At 49.7% G+C, this 13153-nt stretch overlaps 1 protein-coding gene across 1 annotated transcript in view; it reads right to left on the bottom strand.

Annotated features, from left to right (window-relative positions):
* Nucleotides 1-1679: 1679 nt before the first annotated feature.
* VPS39 (VPS39 subunit of HOPS complex) overlaps nt 1680-13153 on the bottom strand; it is a 47078-nt gene continuing 35604 nt past the window's right edge. Inside the window, exons 13-25 of the mRNA XM_061157484.1 lie at nt 11316-11459; nt 10700-10841; nt 9972-10058; nt 9571-9644; nt 9150-9248; nt 8443-8560; nt 7807-7935; nt 7047-7149; nt 6790-6835; nt 5534-5683; nt 5234-5368; nt 4890-4981; nt 1680-3707 (exon numbers count right to left, since the gene is read on the bottom strand). Of these exons, the coding sequence (XP_061013467.1) occupies nt 3632-3707; nt 4890-4981; nt 5234-5368; nt 5534-5683; nt 6790-6835; nt 7047-7149; nt 7807-7935; nt 8443-8560; nt 9150-9248; nt 9571-9644; nt 9972-10058; nt 10700-10841; nt 11316-11459 (1395 nt within the window). The 3' untranslated portion in view covers nt 1680-3631. The remainder of the gene's footprint in view (nt 3708-4889; nt 4982-5233; nt 5369-5533; nt 5684-6789; nt 6836-7046; nt 7150-7806; nt 7936-8442; nt 8561-9149; nt 9249-9570; nt 9645-9971; nt 10059-10699; nt 10842-11315; nt 11460-13153) is intronic.

The following is a 13153-nucleotide window of genomic DNA, read 5'->3' as shown; positions in this document are numbered from 1 at the left end:
CCTTCCCCAAGACTCCTAAGCAGAAACTTGGAAATCTCTGGTGTCCAGTGTTTCATCTGAACTCAAAGGTATTTCTAATCTCTCAAGGTCTCCCTCACTTGTTCTTCAAATCCTGAGGGAGCACTGCCCTAGGCCCTGGTCCAAAGGTGAAGAGGGCCCAACGTCATCCTGAAGAAATTCAGACTCCTGATTGCCCATGGCTTCTGCCCAGGGGCTCTTCTTGAATCAGTGGAAATGCCTGGATGGTCCAGGGACAGAAGTAGGCATATGGCCAGGTGGTATGGATAAGGGCAGGCCAAAACCAGTCCGCTTGTCCTTAAGCTACTGGAGATAAAGGCTTCAGAGTCCCCTCTGACCATCGTGAGCCTGAGGCTGCAGATGGTGTGTGATGTCCCCATTTCCGTGGACCACAACCACGTGTCCAAGATAGGCACTGTTCCTGGAAGAAAGGATGTCTAGGGCAGTGAGTTGTTGAGAGATACATTTCTTTTCCTCAACCAAGACCCAGTCATCTCCACTCTCTTTCCTGTGGCCCAAGTTGGAGACTGAAAAAATGACATTCCAAATGAAGTGATTCAACTCCAAAATGAAACCCACAGGCAAGTGCAGACCAGAAACTCCCAGAACTGCTGTTGGCCAGGTCCCAAAGGGGAGTGCCTGTTTTTGCTCAGTTTGGAGCATGAGGTCAAGAACCTATGCTGGGATCTCAGAAATGGGGTCCCACCTTCTTGGTGATCTGTACACAGCAGGGGAGATCGAAGGGGGCAGGGGCACGGAGCTAGCTGGGGGCAGTCAGCCAGGCCTGGCGTCCAGGGCTCCTGACAGATTGTTTTCTAGGCTGTACCTCACCCTCTCCTGGAAGCCATCAGTCTCATGCCTCAACAAAGTCAAACCTCTTAGTCCCAGATGTTTTTCATTTCCAGAGAGAACTCAGGATGGCCAGAGATGGCTCTTGAGAAGGACACAGAAAGAACAGACTGCTGTTTTGGAGCTGGCCAAAGTGGACCCACATTTCTTCACTTCTCAAACATCCCTCAGTTCCTTACTCCCATCAATTCCACACCCACCATGCACCTCCCGGTCATTCTCAGCTGCAGGAAGAGGCATGTGGCCCTAACATGTGAAGGGGAAACAGTCTGGATCAGCTAGAGCTGCAGTGTGTCTACTGACGCGTTGCGATGAGATGTTCTCCATGTGTGCTGTCAATACAGCACTACACACTAGCTGACCTGGACAACACAGATCAAGACAGTGTTATAATGAGTTTTTTTCCCTTAGTCACTAATTGGATTAGTCTTTTCAATTCTTTTTAAAATAATTTTTTAAGCTATAGTTTTTTTAATTTAAAAAATAAGTTATTTATGGCTGCACTGGGTCTTCACTGCTACTCTCTAGCTGTGGTGTGTGGGCTTCTCTTGTTGCAACGCTCAGGCTTCAGTAGTTGCAGCACGTGGGCTTAGCAGTTTTGGCACATGGGCTTAGTTTCATGCTCCACAGCATGTGGGATCTTCTTAGACCAGAGATCAAACCCATGTTCCTTGCACTGGCAGGCGGGTTCTTAACTACTGGACCACCAAGATCTTGATTCTTAAATGGGCATCTCATTGTTATTTTTACCAAATTCCACAGGAAAGTGGGGGGGGGGGGGGGGGGGCGGGGAAAAAGAGACCCAGACAGGCTTGGTTTCTTACTTCATGATGTTTATTATGAGAGCTTTGCCAGTCCTCACCATAGTGCATTCATCTCCAGCCTTCGCCACACCTCCGTGGAGGGCAGAGAGTCTATGGCAGGAGAATGGAGTTCGGGAAAACTGGGTCGTTTATACATTCCAGCAGGGAAGGAAACACACATTTTTTATTCTATTGCTTCAAACACGTGTGCCACACAGGTGGTGGGAACGGGAGGTGCACACATGGAGGCCAGGAAGGCAGGGCGTGTGGGCTGGGGCCAGTTTCGGCTGCTGCTCCAAAGGAAACTCAGCCTGGTGCTCAGAACTGGTGCAAATGGGGCCCACGGCGGCCCTGCTTCTTAGCAGGGGCATGGCCAGTGGGATGTGGATCTTGGGATGTGCTGTTCGGCCTCCCAAAACTGAGCAGGGTCCCCCATCTCTGTGAACAACGTTGATGGCTCTTGTCCCTCCATGGAGGGTGTGCCTGGGAGGAGCCTCGTGTACATCACCAGCGAGTCAGGCTACAACACAGGCCCCAAACAGCACGATGCTGCGGTTTAAAAAGGATCTCGGCATGTCAAGGACAGGCCAACCAGAGCAGTGTCAGTATCGGGCGCTGTCACCTACCCTCAAAGCTGTTAGACTCTGGGGTCAGGTGAGTCTGAAAGCCCCCAGGGAGGACAGGATACAGGGCGCTCTCCCTGTGTGTCTTCAGCCTGCAGTGCTGGGGACTCCGCCTGTGGGCTCTGGGGCCCTATGGGAGACGGGGTCTCCCCTGAACAAGGGCTCCCCCAAGTTTGGCGGTGAGTTTTGTCACGAGCTCCTGCGCCCCACCAGCATTCTCGGCTGTCCCCGAGCCCCGCACAAGCACACCCAACATCGTCATTGTCAGTTTCTGATCGTTTCCCGTGTGCAGCAGGGATCCCCCTACCACCCACGTCCCAGCGCAATCCTCCAACTCTTGCAAAAGAAAGCTGGAGAACGATGGCCAGGCCAAAGTGGGTGCACGACATGGGCTGGAAAGAGAAAGGCGCCCCAAGCACGAAGCACTCTGCTCAGCAAGCCTAAACCAACCTGCTCTGGGGGGCTGGAGGATGAACCTGGAGCAGGAGCCTCTGCAGACATCTGCCAAGAGGTCACATACCCAGGGCAGCCCACCCTGAGAGCTACTGTCACACTCGGCCCTGAGAACGATGCTCTTCTAAGCTTCTGGGCATGGAGTGTACAGTCCAAGGAGGTTCTATTTACAACACACGTGACAGTCAGTTATCAATGTATTCCTAGAAATCAGGACTTCCTCTTGCTTCTCATTTTACCTTGTTCAAAATTCCTGGTGTCAGGAAAATGGGAGAGAAAGCCTGGGTGGAGCAGTGAGGGGACAGATAAGAAAATAAATAGAGAAGGAGACTGAAAAATCAAGAGTTGATTGGGGACACGGGTGAGGGGATGCAGGGTCAGCAACTATGAAGTGACCAGCGTTACCTAGAGGGCGGACCCGTCCAGCCTCTGCAGTCAGAGGGGCTCTGGGGCTTCTCTGCTCAAGGGACTCCAGGCAGCCGAGCTGAAGGCTCCTGTGAAGTCCTATGTGCATCCTAATAGAAAACTGAATAAACAACCCCCAGGAGGGTTTCAAACACTTGAGATAGTTTCCATATTTGGGTGACTGGAATGCAAAGGCAGGATGGTGCCCTTCCTATCTCTTTCTGCCCAAGCAGGTATCCAATTCTCCGAAACTGCCTGCAACATAATGGTATAAAAGGTGTAACTAATTTCTTTTCCTATCAAAAATCTGGCAACGTCAGAACACAAGTCTGAATAATTCAGAAATGTTCCAGGGCTCAAGGGAGCCAGTGTCCAAACGGGGAGACACCCGGTGGTGGCAGCAGTCCCGATCCCCGAGGCCAGGGCTCTCCCCTCTGGGGTGGCCGAGCTGTCCGCCGCTCAGTCCTCGGCCTGCTGGGCTCAGGTGTCAGCCGGGTTGACCTCTTTGGAGCAGAAGTAATGCACGACCACCCCATTGGGGTATCTTGCAAATGCACTGCAGGGAAGGAAAATGACCTGGGAGTGAGGACTGCCTCTAAGAGAAGACAAGTTCTTACTGGAAAAGGCACCTTACCAGGAGCCACCCCAGAAGCTACCTACTCTAACCATAAAGGGCAGTGTGGCCACCACCTCGGTCACATATCCAAACAGAGGATGAGGTCCGTGCCATTCAATTGCATGGGGAATTTTTTTTACTGAAATATAGTTGATTTATAATGTACCCATCTCTGCTGTATAGCAAAGTGACTGAGCTATGCACATATACACCTTCTTCTTTTATATTCTTTTCCATTATGGTTTATGCCAGGAAATTGGATACAGCTCACTGTGCCATACACTAGGACCTTGTTTATCCATTCTAAATATAATAGTTTGCATTTATCAACCCTAAACTCCCAGTCCATCTCACTCACTCCCCCACCGCCCTCTGGTAACCACAAATCTGCTCTCTATGTCTGTAGGTCTATTTCTGTCTTGTAGATAAGTTCATCTGTGCCAGATTTTAGATTCCCCATTGAAGTGGTACTTGTCTTTCTCTTTCTGACTTACTCCACTTGGTATGATAGTCTCTAGTAGCAGGGGATATTTCCTACTGTCAGCAGAGTGTAACACACAACCAGACAGGGCAATCCAGCCTGGCTCAGCAGCGGTTTACTGAGCGCCAACTGCTCATCAGAACAAATTCTGGGCTAACTCTAACAAAGGGCAGTGGGTCTTTCTGAAGGAAAGCATTCTTCCAGCCATAGAAGTAAAAGGACAAATCACTTCCTTGGAGGAAGTGGCACTAACTGGAGTATATGCCTTAAAACAGAATGATGCTGCTTCAGGATTTTACCCAGGAGGCAGCAGGCTGAAAGACCTTTTTCTTCTTTCAGAGGTGTATCTTTAAAAGATAAGGACCTCCTGCTCACATACAGCTCTCAAACACCCCGTGGTACATGTCAATGTTGAGCAACCAGAGGAGAAGGGCTTTATGAGCAAAAAGTCAAGAGACCCCTGCTACACATTTCAGGCCTTTAAATTCTCAAAGCACCCCCACCCCACAGACACACCAGAAAACACGGCCTGACCTCTGGAGGCTCAAGCACTAAAAGCGGCCCAGATAGCCCTCAGCTGCTCTTTCCTCTTGGGTTAAGGGGCTGACATCTACCCCGAGCAAGCTATGGGTGAGGCTCACCTGTTCCCAATCTTCTTCTTACACACCATGCACACCTTCTCCTCTGTGATGATGCACTTCACCTGCTGGTGTAGAATGCGCTCTTCCTGGACCTGGGAGCAGAGAGAGTTGGGGGGAGGTCCCGCTGTCTGGCAGGCGGAACAGAGGAGGGGCCGGCACTGTCTCACCTCCCAGCCCACAGGGGCTCCCTAACTCAAACACCCGTGGCTACATGCCCAGCTGGTTACCGATCAGTTTGAGCCACAGAGTTACAAAGCACCCAGCTCTGCCTCTGTCTCAGGGGACGTGGCAATGGTCTCGCATGGGAAAGGACAAGCCTTCACTCGCATCAGGAAGGTGCGTACCCTCAGGAACTCTGCATGGAGAAGGTTCTTGAGCACTTGGTTGAACCTTTTCTTCTGGGCATTCTCTTCTAAGACCTTCTCCAGAAAGATGCGTATGTCGTTAATCTGAGTGTTCGCGGGCAGCAGGTTGATGGCCTGAGGACAGGAAGAGAGACGGGAACAAAGAGAGGTGGGACAGGAGTGAGACGGAGGAAACACCTGACGTCACGGAGCCTTCAGACCCCCTCCCTCCTGCCAGCCCCTCCTGTGGTTCCACGCTCCCCACTTGCGCCCTCCACCTCTGCGAGGAGAGCTGCTGACCTTGGTGGTGTCCAGCTTGCTGTGGTGTAGCTCCAGGACCTGCAGGGCGGCCTGGAGGTTGGCTTGTGGCTCCAGCAGTTCCAGCTTGATCGGACCCAGGCAGTGCACGCTGGGGGGTGACAGGTACATCCGGAGCAGGGACAGATACACCTGTCTCATACACAACAAGCCACGCACGCGTCAGGCCGGCAGCAACCCTCCCCTAACCCTCAGCATGACCACACCTAAAGGCAAGAGGGCTGGTCTGGAGGAACTTTAAAACGCAGCATTTTTCACCTTTTAATAAATTTTGTAAAGTCCGTTGACTGAAGATGTCAAAAATTAAAGATTGTGTGGGACTTCCTGGGTAGTCCAGTGGCTAAGACGCCACACTCCCAATGCAGAGCGCCCAAGTTTGATCCCTGGTCAGGGAACTAGATCACACATGCTGCAACTAAGAGTTCATAAGCCACAACAAAAGATCCTGCACGCTGCAGTGAAGATCAACGATCCCAAGTGCAGCAACTAATACCCGGTGCAGTCAAATAAGTAGAAATAAATTATTAAAAAAAATTAAAGATCATGTTCTTTCCGAGAGAAAAAAAAAAAATCAAATGCATTGTATTGTTTAGCATTATACTGTTAACAAAATGACTCCAAGAGACCCCTCATTTCCTTTGGCTTTGAAGGCTGAGACTCTGCCACGTATAAGCCGGTAAGGATGAGCCTAAGATGAGATGCTGCATCTCCTGGACCCACAACACCACAGTGTTTCTCAGCCTCTCACTCCATATTCTGGGCTGTGCTGTGCATCGATAAGCAGCAACTCTGGCCTCTACCTCCTAGATTTGGGGAGCAAACCCCACCCCCCCCACCAGTGGCCATGTAAAATATCTCTACACATTGACAGATCCACATGGAATTTATGCAGAGCACACGTGGGCACCTTGTAAGAACCATCAGATGTTCCTTCTCAACAGGCTGACCAGGAAATTTATTGTACAAGTTGAGACTGTTTTAAGAGTAAAGCAGCAGGGGCACTACAAATAATCACACGGAGGACAACAGACTACGCCAGAGCCACCCCGAGCAAACCAAGACTGTGGTCACTGTGCCGCTCTCTCAGCACGGGTGCGCAAAATCAATCAGTGCCCTAACCCATGCCCTGTCATGTCAGCAATTCCTGCCAGTGTCACCTGTGGCCCAAACCAGAGGGTGCTAGCTATGCTAAGAGGGGCAGTGCAGTGCGTATGTGCTCCCTGGGGCCAACTACTTACATCTTTGTTGCCATCTTTGTTTTGGTCATAATGCTTGTGGCAGTACCTGTAAGGGAGAGAGTGATCAGACAAGGTCACATGTAGAGAAAGGGCATGGATGCTGCCTGAGTGAGCAGCCTAATGACAGCACAATCGGGGGCCCGGACACGAGGTGACCTTGCTTCAGCTGCAAGTGCAGGGGTGGCTTTCTCAGCCTCTCATCTCTCTGCAGGGCCTCTTTTAGACCCTTGGGAGGTGGGACGGCAGGGTTGACGTACTCTTCAGCCATCCTTGTGTCTTTCAGGATGTGGACGTAGATGAAGAGAGCTTGTTCGTGTTTCCCCATGCGTCCCAGCAGGAGAGCACGTTCTTCCAAGAGGCCTGGGGGCGGGGGGGAAAAAGTGTAAGAAACCATCACCATGACCAGGCAAGCCCAAGGCCAGGGGCTAAGCTATTAGAGGAATGGATATTGGGGAAAAATATTTTTATTACTTGGGATTTTTTTCAAGGAGAAAATTACTAAAATTTTTAAAAGGGAGGAAGGAGGGGACTAGTTTAGGTAGTATTTTATCTCATCTTTTTCTGTGACCATTTGTAAATGGAAGAACAATACTTGATGATCAGCTAAATGCATAATAAGCACTGACAATGTGCTAGGCGCTTCAGCCAAGGGAAGCAGACACCTGGTCTCTGCTCTCATGGAGCTTATACATCAGCCAGATATACGTCTTTTTCAGACAAATTATTCCAGATTACAGAAACTGCTAAACAAGGAACTTGGGCAAGAACAAGTACTGAAGCAACAAACAGGTTTCAACCTGGTTAACAATTAGCATGTGGTTCACACCCAAAAGAGACTTCTCTTAATTATGGTTCAAAAGTGAGTCTTCAGAGAGGACAGAATAGGAGCACAGGCCTGAAACACATGGTTTTTCCCAGGCCCAACTTTTGGGAGGGCTGGGGAACTGGTATAAGGGAAGGATCCATTTTTGCATTAGCTTCTGCTAAAGTGGCTCTGGACCTAAGCCAGACACCCACCATCAAAAGGAAAATCACAGATGAGCCGGCCTGGGTCATAGTAGCTGGAAATTTCCAAGAACATAAGGAGCTTCCGTCGGTATTCTCCCAGCTCTCCTTCCTCCTCACCAGCAGGGACTGGAGCTTTGCCTTTAAAAGAAACCACGCTCAACATGAAAGGATGCTGTTAGGCAGCAGCGTGTGGTGTCATCAAGAAAAAATGAAGGGGACGGGGTTCAGTGATGTCACCATCATGATTAGAGAGCGCCTCCATGATGCTTTCCAGTAGGCCTTCTCTTAGTTTATGGTCTCAGTACGGCCCCAAAACATCAGCTTGAGAAAACAAGCCCACCAAGCTGCTTAGAGAAGCACGCTGGTAGACAAACCTGCTCCTTATCAGCACGGCTGTCACTGTGCACACAGATCTATTCCTCCTCCTCCATAGGTGATGCCCAGGGAGGCTCAGAGATGCCCAGATCCAGACACCAGCCCCCAGGTCTCACCTGTGGGGTCACTTAGCTGCCTTGGGGCCTCCGAGGCTCTTCCTGCCCACCCGGGCCTGCAGAGAAAGTCTGCTTCTCCACCCCACCCATGGTCCCCTCGGGTCCCAGCTCACCTCTAAGGCCTGGGGCCACCCCACGTGCCGAGAACTGGTACCTGCAGGGAAGGACAGGAGATACTCCTTCATCAGGCCTTGCACCTTCTCACAGTACAGCTGGATCAGGCAGTTGTGGAACCGAGAGCCGGTCTCCTCCCAAACGTGGATGACGTGCTCCTGGGGCGAGATACAGGTCTGCCTGGTACCCTCCGTGCTGCGGCGTGGCCCAGCCCACTCGCCCAGGCTCCCTCACATTTTTAAGGCCCAAAAGGTCCCATCCAGATTGTCCCCTAATTAAGATTACCATGGGATAGTTCTCCTACAACCCAGCAATATCAGGAATTAGTGTCTCAATTTCCAATCTAAGCTCCTTTATTAATTGTCTCATAATCATCCAAATCAGCCCATGTAATTAAGGTTAAATATTTACATTTTGGTACTTAGGACTGATTTGGTCATCCTGCGGTCACAGTCAAGTCTGGGTGTACAAATGTGGTCCTGATATGTTTTTCTCCAACAGTTTCTCTCCTTCTCTTTTATCTCTCTGTACGTCACCTAGGTTTAGAAGGTAGCATGAAAAAGTGCCATCTCCAGCTTGGTCCACTGGGCTGTCTTCAGAGAAGACTAAAAGAACCCTCTTCTTTTACAGTCCTTCCAATCCCCAAGGAACACAAACCCTAATCTGAACTAGCTAATCACTGTCTCTTACAGTCATAGATCCTGGGTTTGACTGAAACTTTTTAGTTCAGATCAAAAAATATCTTACCAGGTAAGGAATAGCCAGACCCTTAAAATTCTCCACTAAGAAGCCCAGCACTCGGTCTCGTGGCAGAGCCTCCACCTCTGGGAGGTCCTCAGTAAATATCTGTTGGAATAAAACCTGAGTTCCAGCAGCAGAACCACCTGATGGCAATCCTTCCAAACACACATGCACACAAGCATAGGGTCACACGGACAGACACTGAGGCGGGAAGGGCATCTGTGGCCAGTCGGTGTGGGGCAGACTAGGTCTCCTGGCGTCTGCACCAGGCTCTTTCTACTGCACTCCACCACTGTCCCATGTGTCCCGGTCTTGGAAACACCAGAGAACTGCACAAACCCTTCCTTCCCCTCCACCCACAACTGTCGAAAATAAAATCAGAACCAACCATGGTAACCAATAAATCCAAGGGACTCTGTGATCCTACCTTCAGGCCATCCTCTGGAAAGTCTCTCAGCACCCACACTGAGTAGGAAAAAATTAAATGCAGATTTTCTGTGCCTAGAGGGAAAAGGAAGACTTGTCAGCAGGTGAAGTCCACACACTCTGCCCACAGGACCAGGAAGGCAGGTGCCCAGGTTGCCCAGGATTTATCATCCAGAGAAGTTAGCTCTGTCCAGTCACTCAGGGATGCTTGGACCTAACAGACTGGCTACACACCAAGGGGCTGTTGTGGTCCCACCACTGGGGGACTTTCATCCCCAGAGGAACCCAGCTGGGTGAACACAAGGGAGGGCGGGGACTGACCAGCCAGAGTCAGGAAGGGAGAGAGGTCAGGTTCACTTAACGCAATCCCCTCCCCTTGCTCCTTCCACGGGCTGGACTCACCCAGATGTTGCAGGTACTGCACTGTCCGCTCATGGCCTTTCAGGGGTGAATTTGCTTTCTTGGACTGGTCCACCAGCACCTGCAGAGCTGGCCAGGAAGCCCAAGAATAAGGTCATGAGCCCCTTCCAGAAGGCCTATCTCCTTGGAGAGTCACCACACTGCACACAGCTTTCAGCGGCAAAGAGGTCTTTGCAGCAGGCCCCTTTGTCTTGCCTCTAATGTTAAACCAGGCACCTATACACTTACTCATCTCCAGCTCTCACCCACCTTTCAGATCTTGTGATCACAAAGTACTTTGCCTAGCTTGTTGTTTCTTTCAAAGAAGTAGAAATGCAGACTAAGTAAAAACCGATGACCAGATCGCCTCCCTAGCTTCCCCTTCAGTGATCCTGTGAACAAGATAGTGGCTAAAGAAAAATCACAAGGAGTCGACAAGCCCACACACAGTGGGGGGTGGGGGACTCTGACTCTCTATCCCCAAAGCTTTCATGGCTGAGCTTTGAAAATCTTCAGATGGGGTTTTTGGGGGACTCTGGGTCTACCATCTCCCCAGATTGCCAGCATTCTCATTAAAATCAACTTTCCTTTGTAACATTTGCCTCTCTCTTGTGTATTGATTTTCAAGCGGTGAGCAGCCGGACGTGATTCAGTAACAAACACCTCAGTAGGTTTCCCCGTGTCAAAATACAAGAGACCCTCTAATCACAGGTGACCCCTGCCCCGGTTACCTTTCTCGTGGAGCCCCTTCTTCTCGTACAGGATGATCAGCTCACTGTACTTGTGAGCCTTCTTCAGCACGTGCTCGCTCTCTTCGATGTGGCAGTGATTGTTCTCCAGACGGAGCAAGGGGGCCACTAGGGCCACGTTCGTCTGCAAGAGAGGCAGGACTTCAGCAGGAACTACTTCCTGGGGAGGCCCATCCTCTCTCAGCCCAGGCCTGCTTCAAGCTGAAACACCAGGCACGTTACACAAGCAAGAGAGAGCAATCAACCCTTTCCAGGACTACAGGTAGGAGCTTTCATAGCATTTATGCTCTTTCACACAACATTTTTTAAGTGTGTGTGTGTGTGTAGGGGGAAAGAGGGTAAAGAAAGGGGAAATTTTCTTTGGGGAGCTGTCCCTATTCACCTTGTAGCACCAACCCCAGTCTTGGGAGAGAAGACCAGCCCATTCTAAGATTCTGGGTCAACATCTCGTCTTAACCCCTCAATTCTAAGAAGTTCACAGATGTCAGGTCAAGAGTAGGTGGTTCCGAAGATCAAATACTTCACTCTTACTAGTGGCAGGGATCCCAGGCTAGGGAAGAGGGAGGATGGCAGGGAGCCAAGTGCTGGGGAAACTCACATGAAGGTAGCACTTGAGCAGGGTGGTGTCAATGATCTGCAGCAGCTTTTTCTTGGATTTGATGGTAGGAGTCCCTTCCATGAGAGGGGAGGTGCTAGACTGGTGATCAGAGTCATTCAGCTTCTTTACCAATTGGCTTCGTTTCTGCCAAGGGCAAAAATGCAGGGTCAAGGCCAGGCTTAAAGCTTCCTTTATCATCTGAGCTACCGGGCAATTCCAAATACCTTCAAATCAGCTCACACCTATCCACCCTGATCCCACATTGGCATTTATCAGGGATCAAAAATACATGCCTACCAAATCACCAGATACAGTAACGATGATCTACTGAGTATTTACTACACACCAGGCACTGTGTCATGCAATTTATAGATTTATCCTATTTTACATTTGAAACAAATACAGGTCTTATTAGCCCCATTTTATAAGTGAAGAACCCAAGGCACAGATGTCAGCTACCTCATTAGTTAACAGAGGCCGACTTCAAATTAGGGTCAGATACCAAAGGGCATGCTTTTATTTTTTTTTAATCAACTTTATTGAGGTATGAGTTACATACAATAAAATGTACCCCTGAAAAGTATACTATCAGATGCACTTTGACAGATAGATACATGCATGTAGCCGCCACCCCAATCAAGGAACAAAACATTTCTATTACCCTTTAAAGTTCCCTTGTGCTCCTCCCAAACAATCTCACCCATTCCCTACACAACTGATCTGACTTCTATCACTGATGATTACTCTTTCCCTATTTTAGAACTTCAAATGGGATTTCCAGGTGACTCAGTGGTAAAGAATCCACCTGCCAATGCAGGAGACACAGGTTTGATCTCTGGGTTGGGAAGATCCCCTGAAGGAGGGCCCACTCCAGTATTCTTGCCTGGAAAATCCCATGGGCAAAGGAACCTGGTGAGCCACAGTCCATGGGGTGGCAAAGAGTCAGACTGACTTAGCAACTGAGAACGCATGCTTTCTAGAACTGCATATAAATGGAATCATTCAATTTGTACTATTTTGTGTCTGGAATGCCCATGGTCTTATTTGTTCTACCATCTCTCTGGCACAAGGCTGGTGTCAGTTACCTCCACACATTCCAAACTCAATGGGGAAGGTCAGGGAAGACTTGTGCTCGGGGTCCTAAAGCTAAGATATTGGAGCTAGAGGGTCTTCTGTGATGCCGCATGCTTGGGATGCTTTCTGCCCCGGGAGCCTTTTCACTTGGCTCATGGACTGTGCAGTGTGCAGACAGAGGCAAGCTGGTGCGCTCTGTGCAGGCTGCCAGCCAACCATGGAGCCTGATGTCAAGCAAGTGCCAAGACGACAGATGCCTGAGTGGACTTGTGGGACCCGCTGACCCAGAAGCAGGTGGTGGGTAGCTGGCTTACAATTTTCCTAGCAATACTATGCCCCTCCAGGACACCCCTTACAAGTCTGCAGAACACTTATGGGAAAAAATTTTAATAAGTTCTCTGACTCTGAGTCAGAAAGGATGACATGGCTAGACAGCATCACCAACTCAATGGACATGAATCTGAGCAAACTCCAGGAGATAGTGAAGGACAGGGAAGCCTGCTGTGCTGCAGTCCACACAGGTGCAAAGAGTAGGACATGACTTAGCGACTGAACAACAACTGACTCTAAATGGGTGCCCGGGAAATAAATAATAGCCTTAAGCACAGAAATTTAGGGTTCAGAGACGCCAATGGAGATATCAGTTTTAGTGCTGATCTGAAAATTTCACTTATCTGTCTGTAACAGTAAACTGGAAATAATTTAAATACTCCCTCTAAAAAAACATGTTATAGAAGAATACTTAATGACAGGGAAGGACTTTC

This window comes from Dama dama, chromosome 12, assembly GCF_033118175.1.
Source record: "Dama dama isolate Ldn47 chromosome 12, ASM3311817v1, whole genome shotgun sequence".
Lineage (NCBI taxonomy): Eukaryota > Metazoa > Chordata > Mammalia > Artiodactyla > Cervidae > Dama > Dama dama.
The sequence above is the reverse complement of the archived record's forward strand: the minus strand, read 5'-3'. Positions and strand labels throughout refer to the sequence as shown.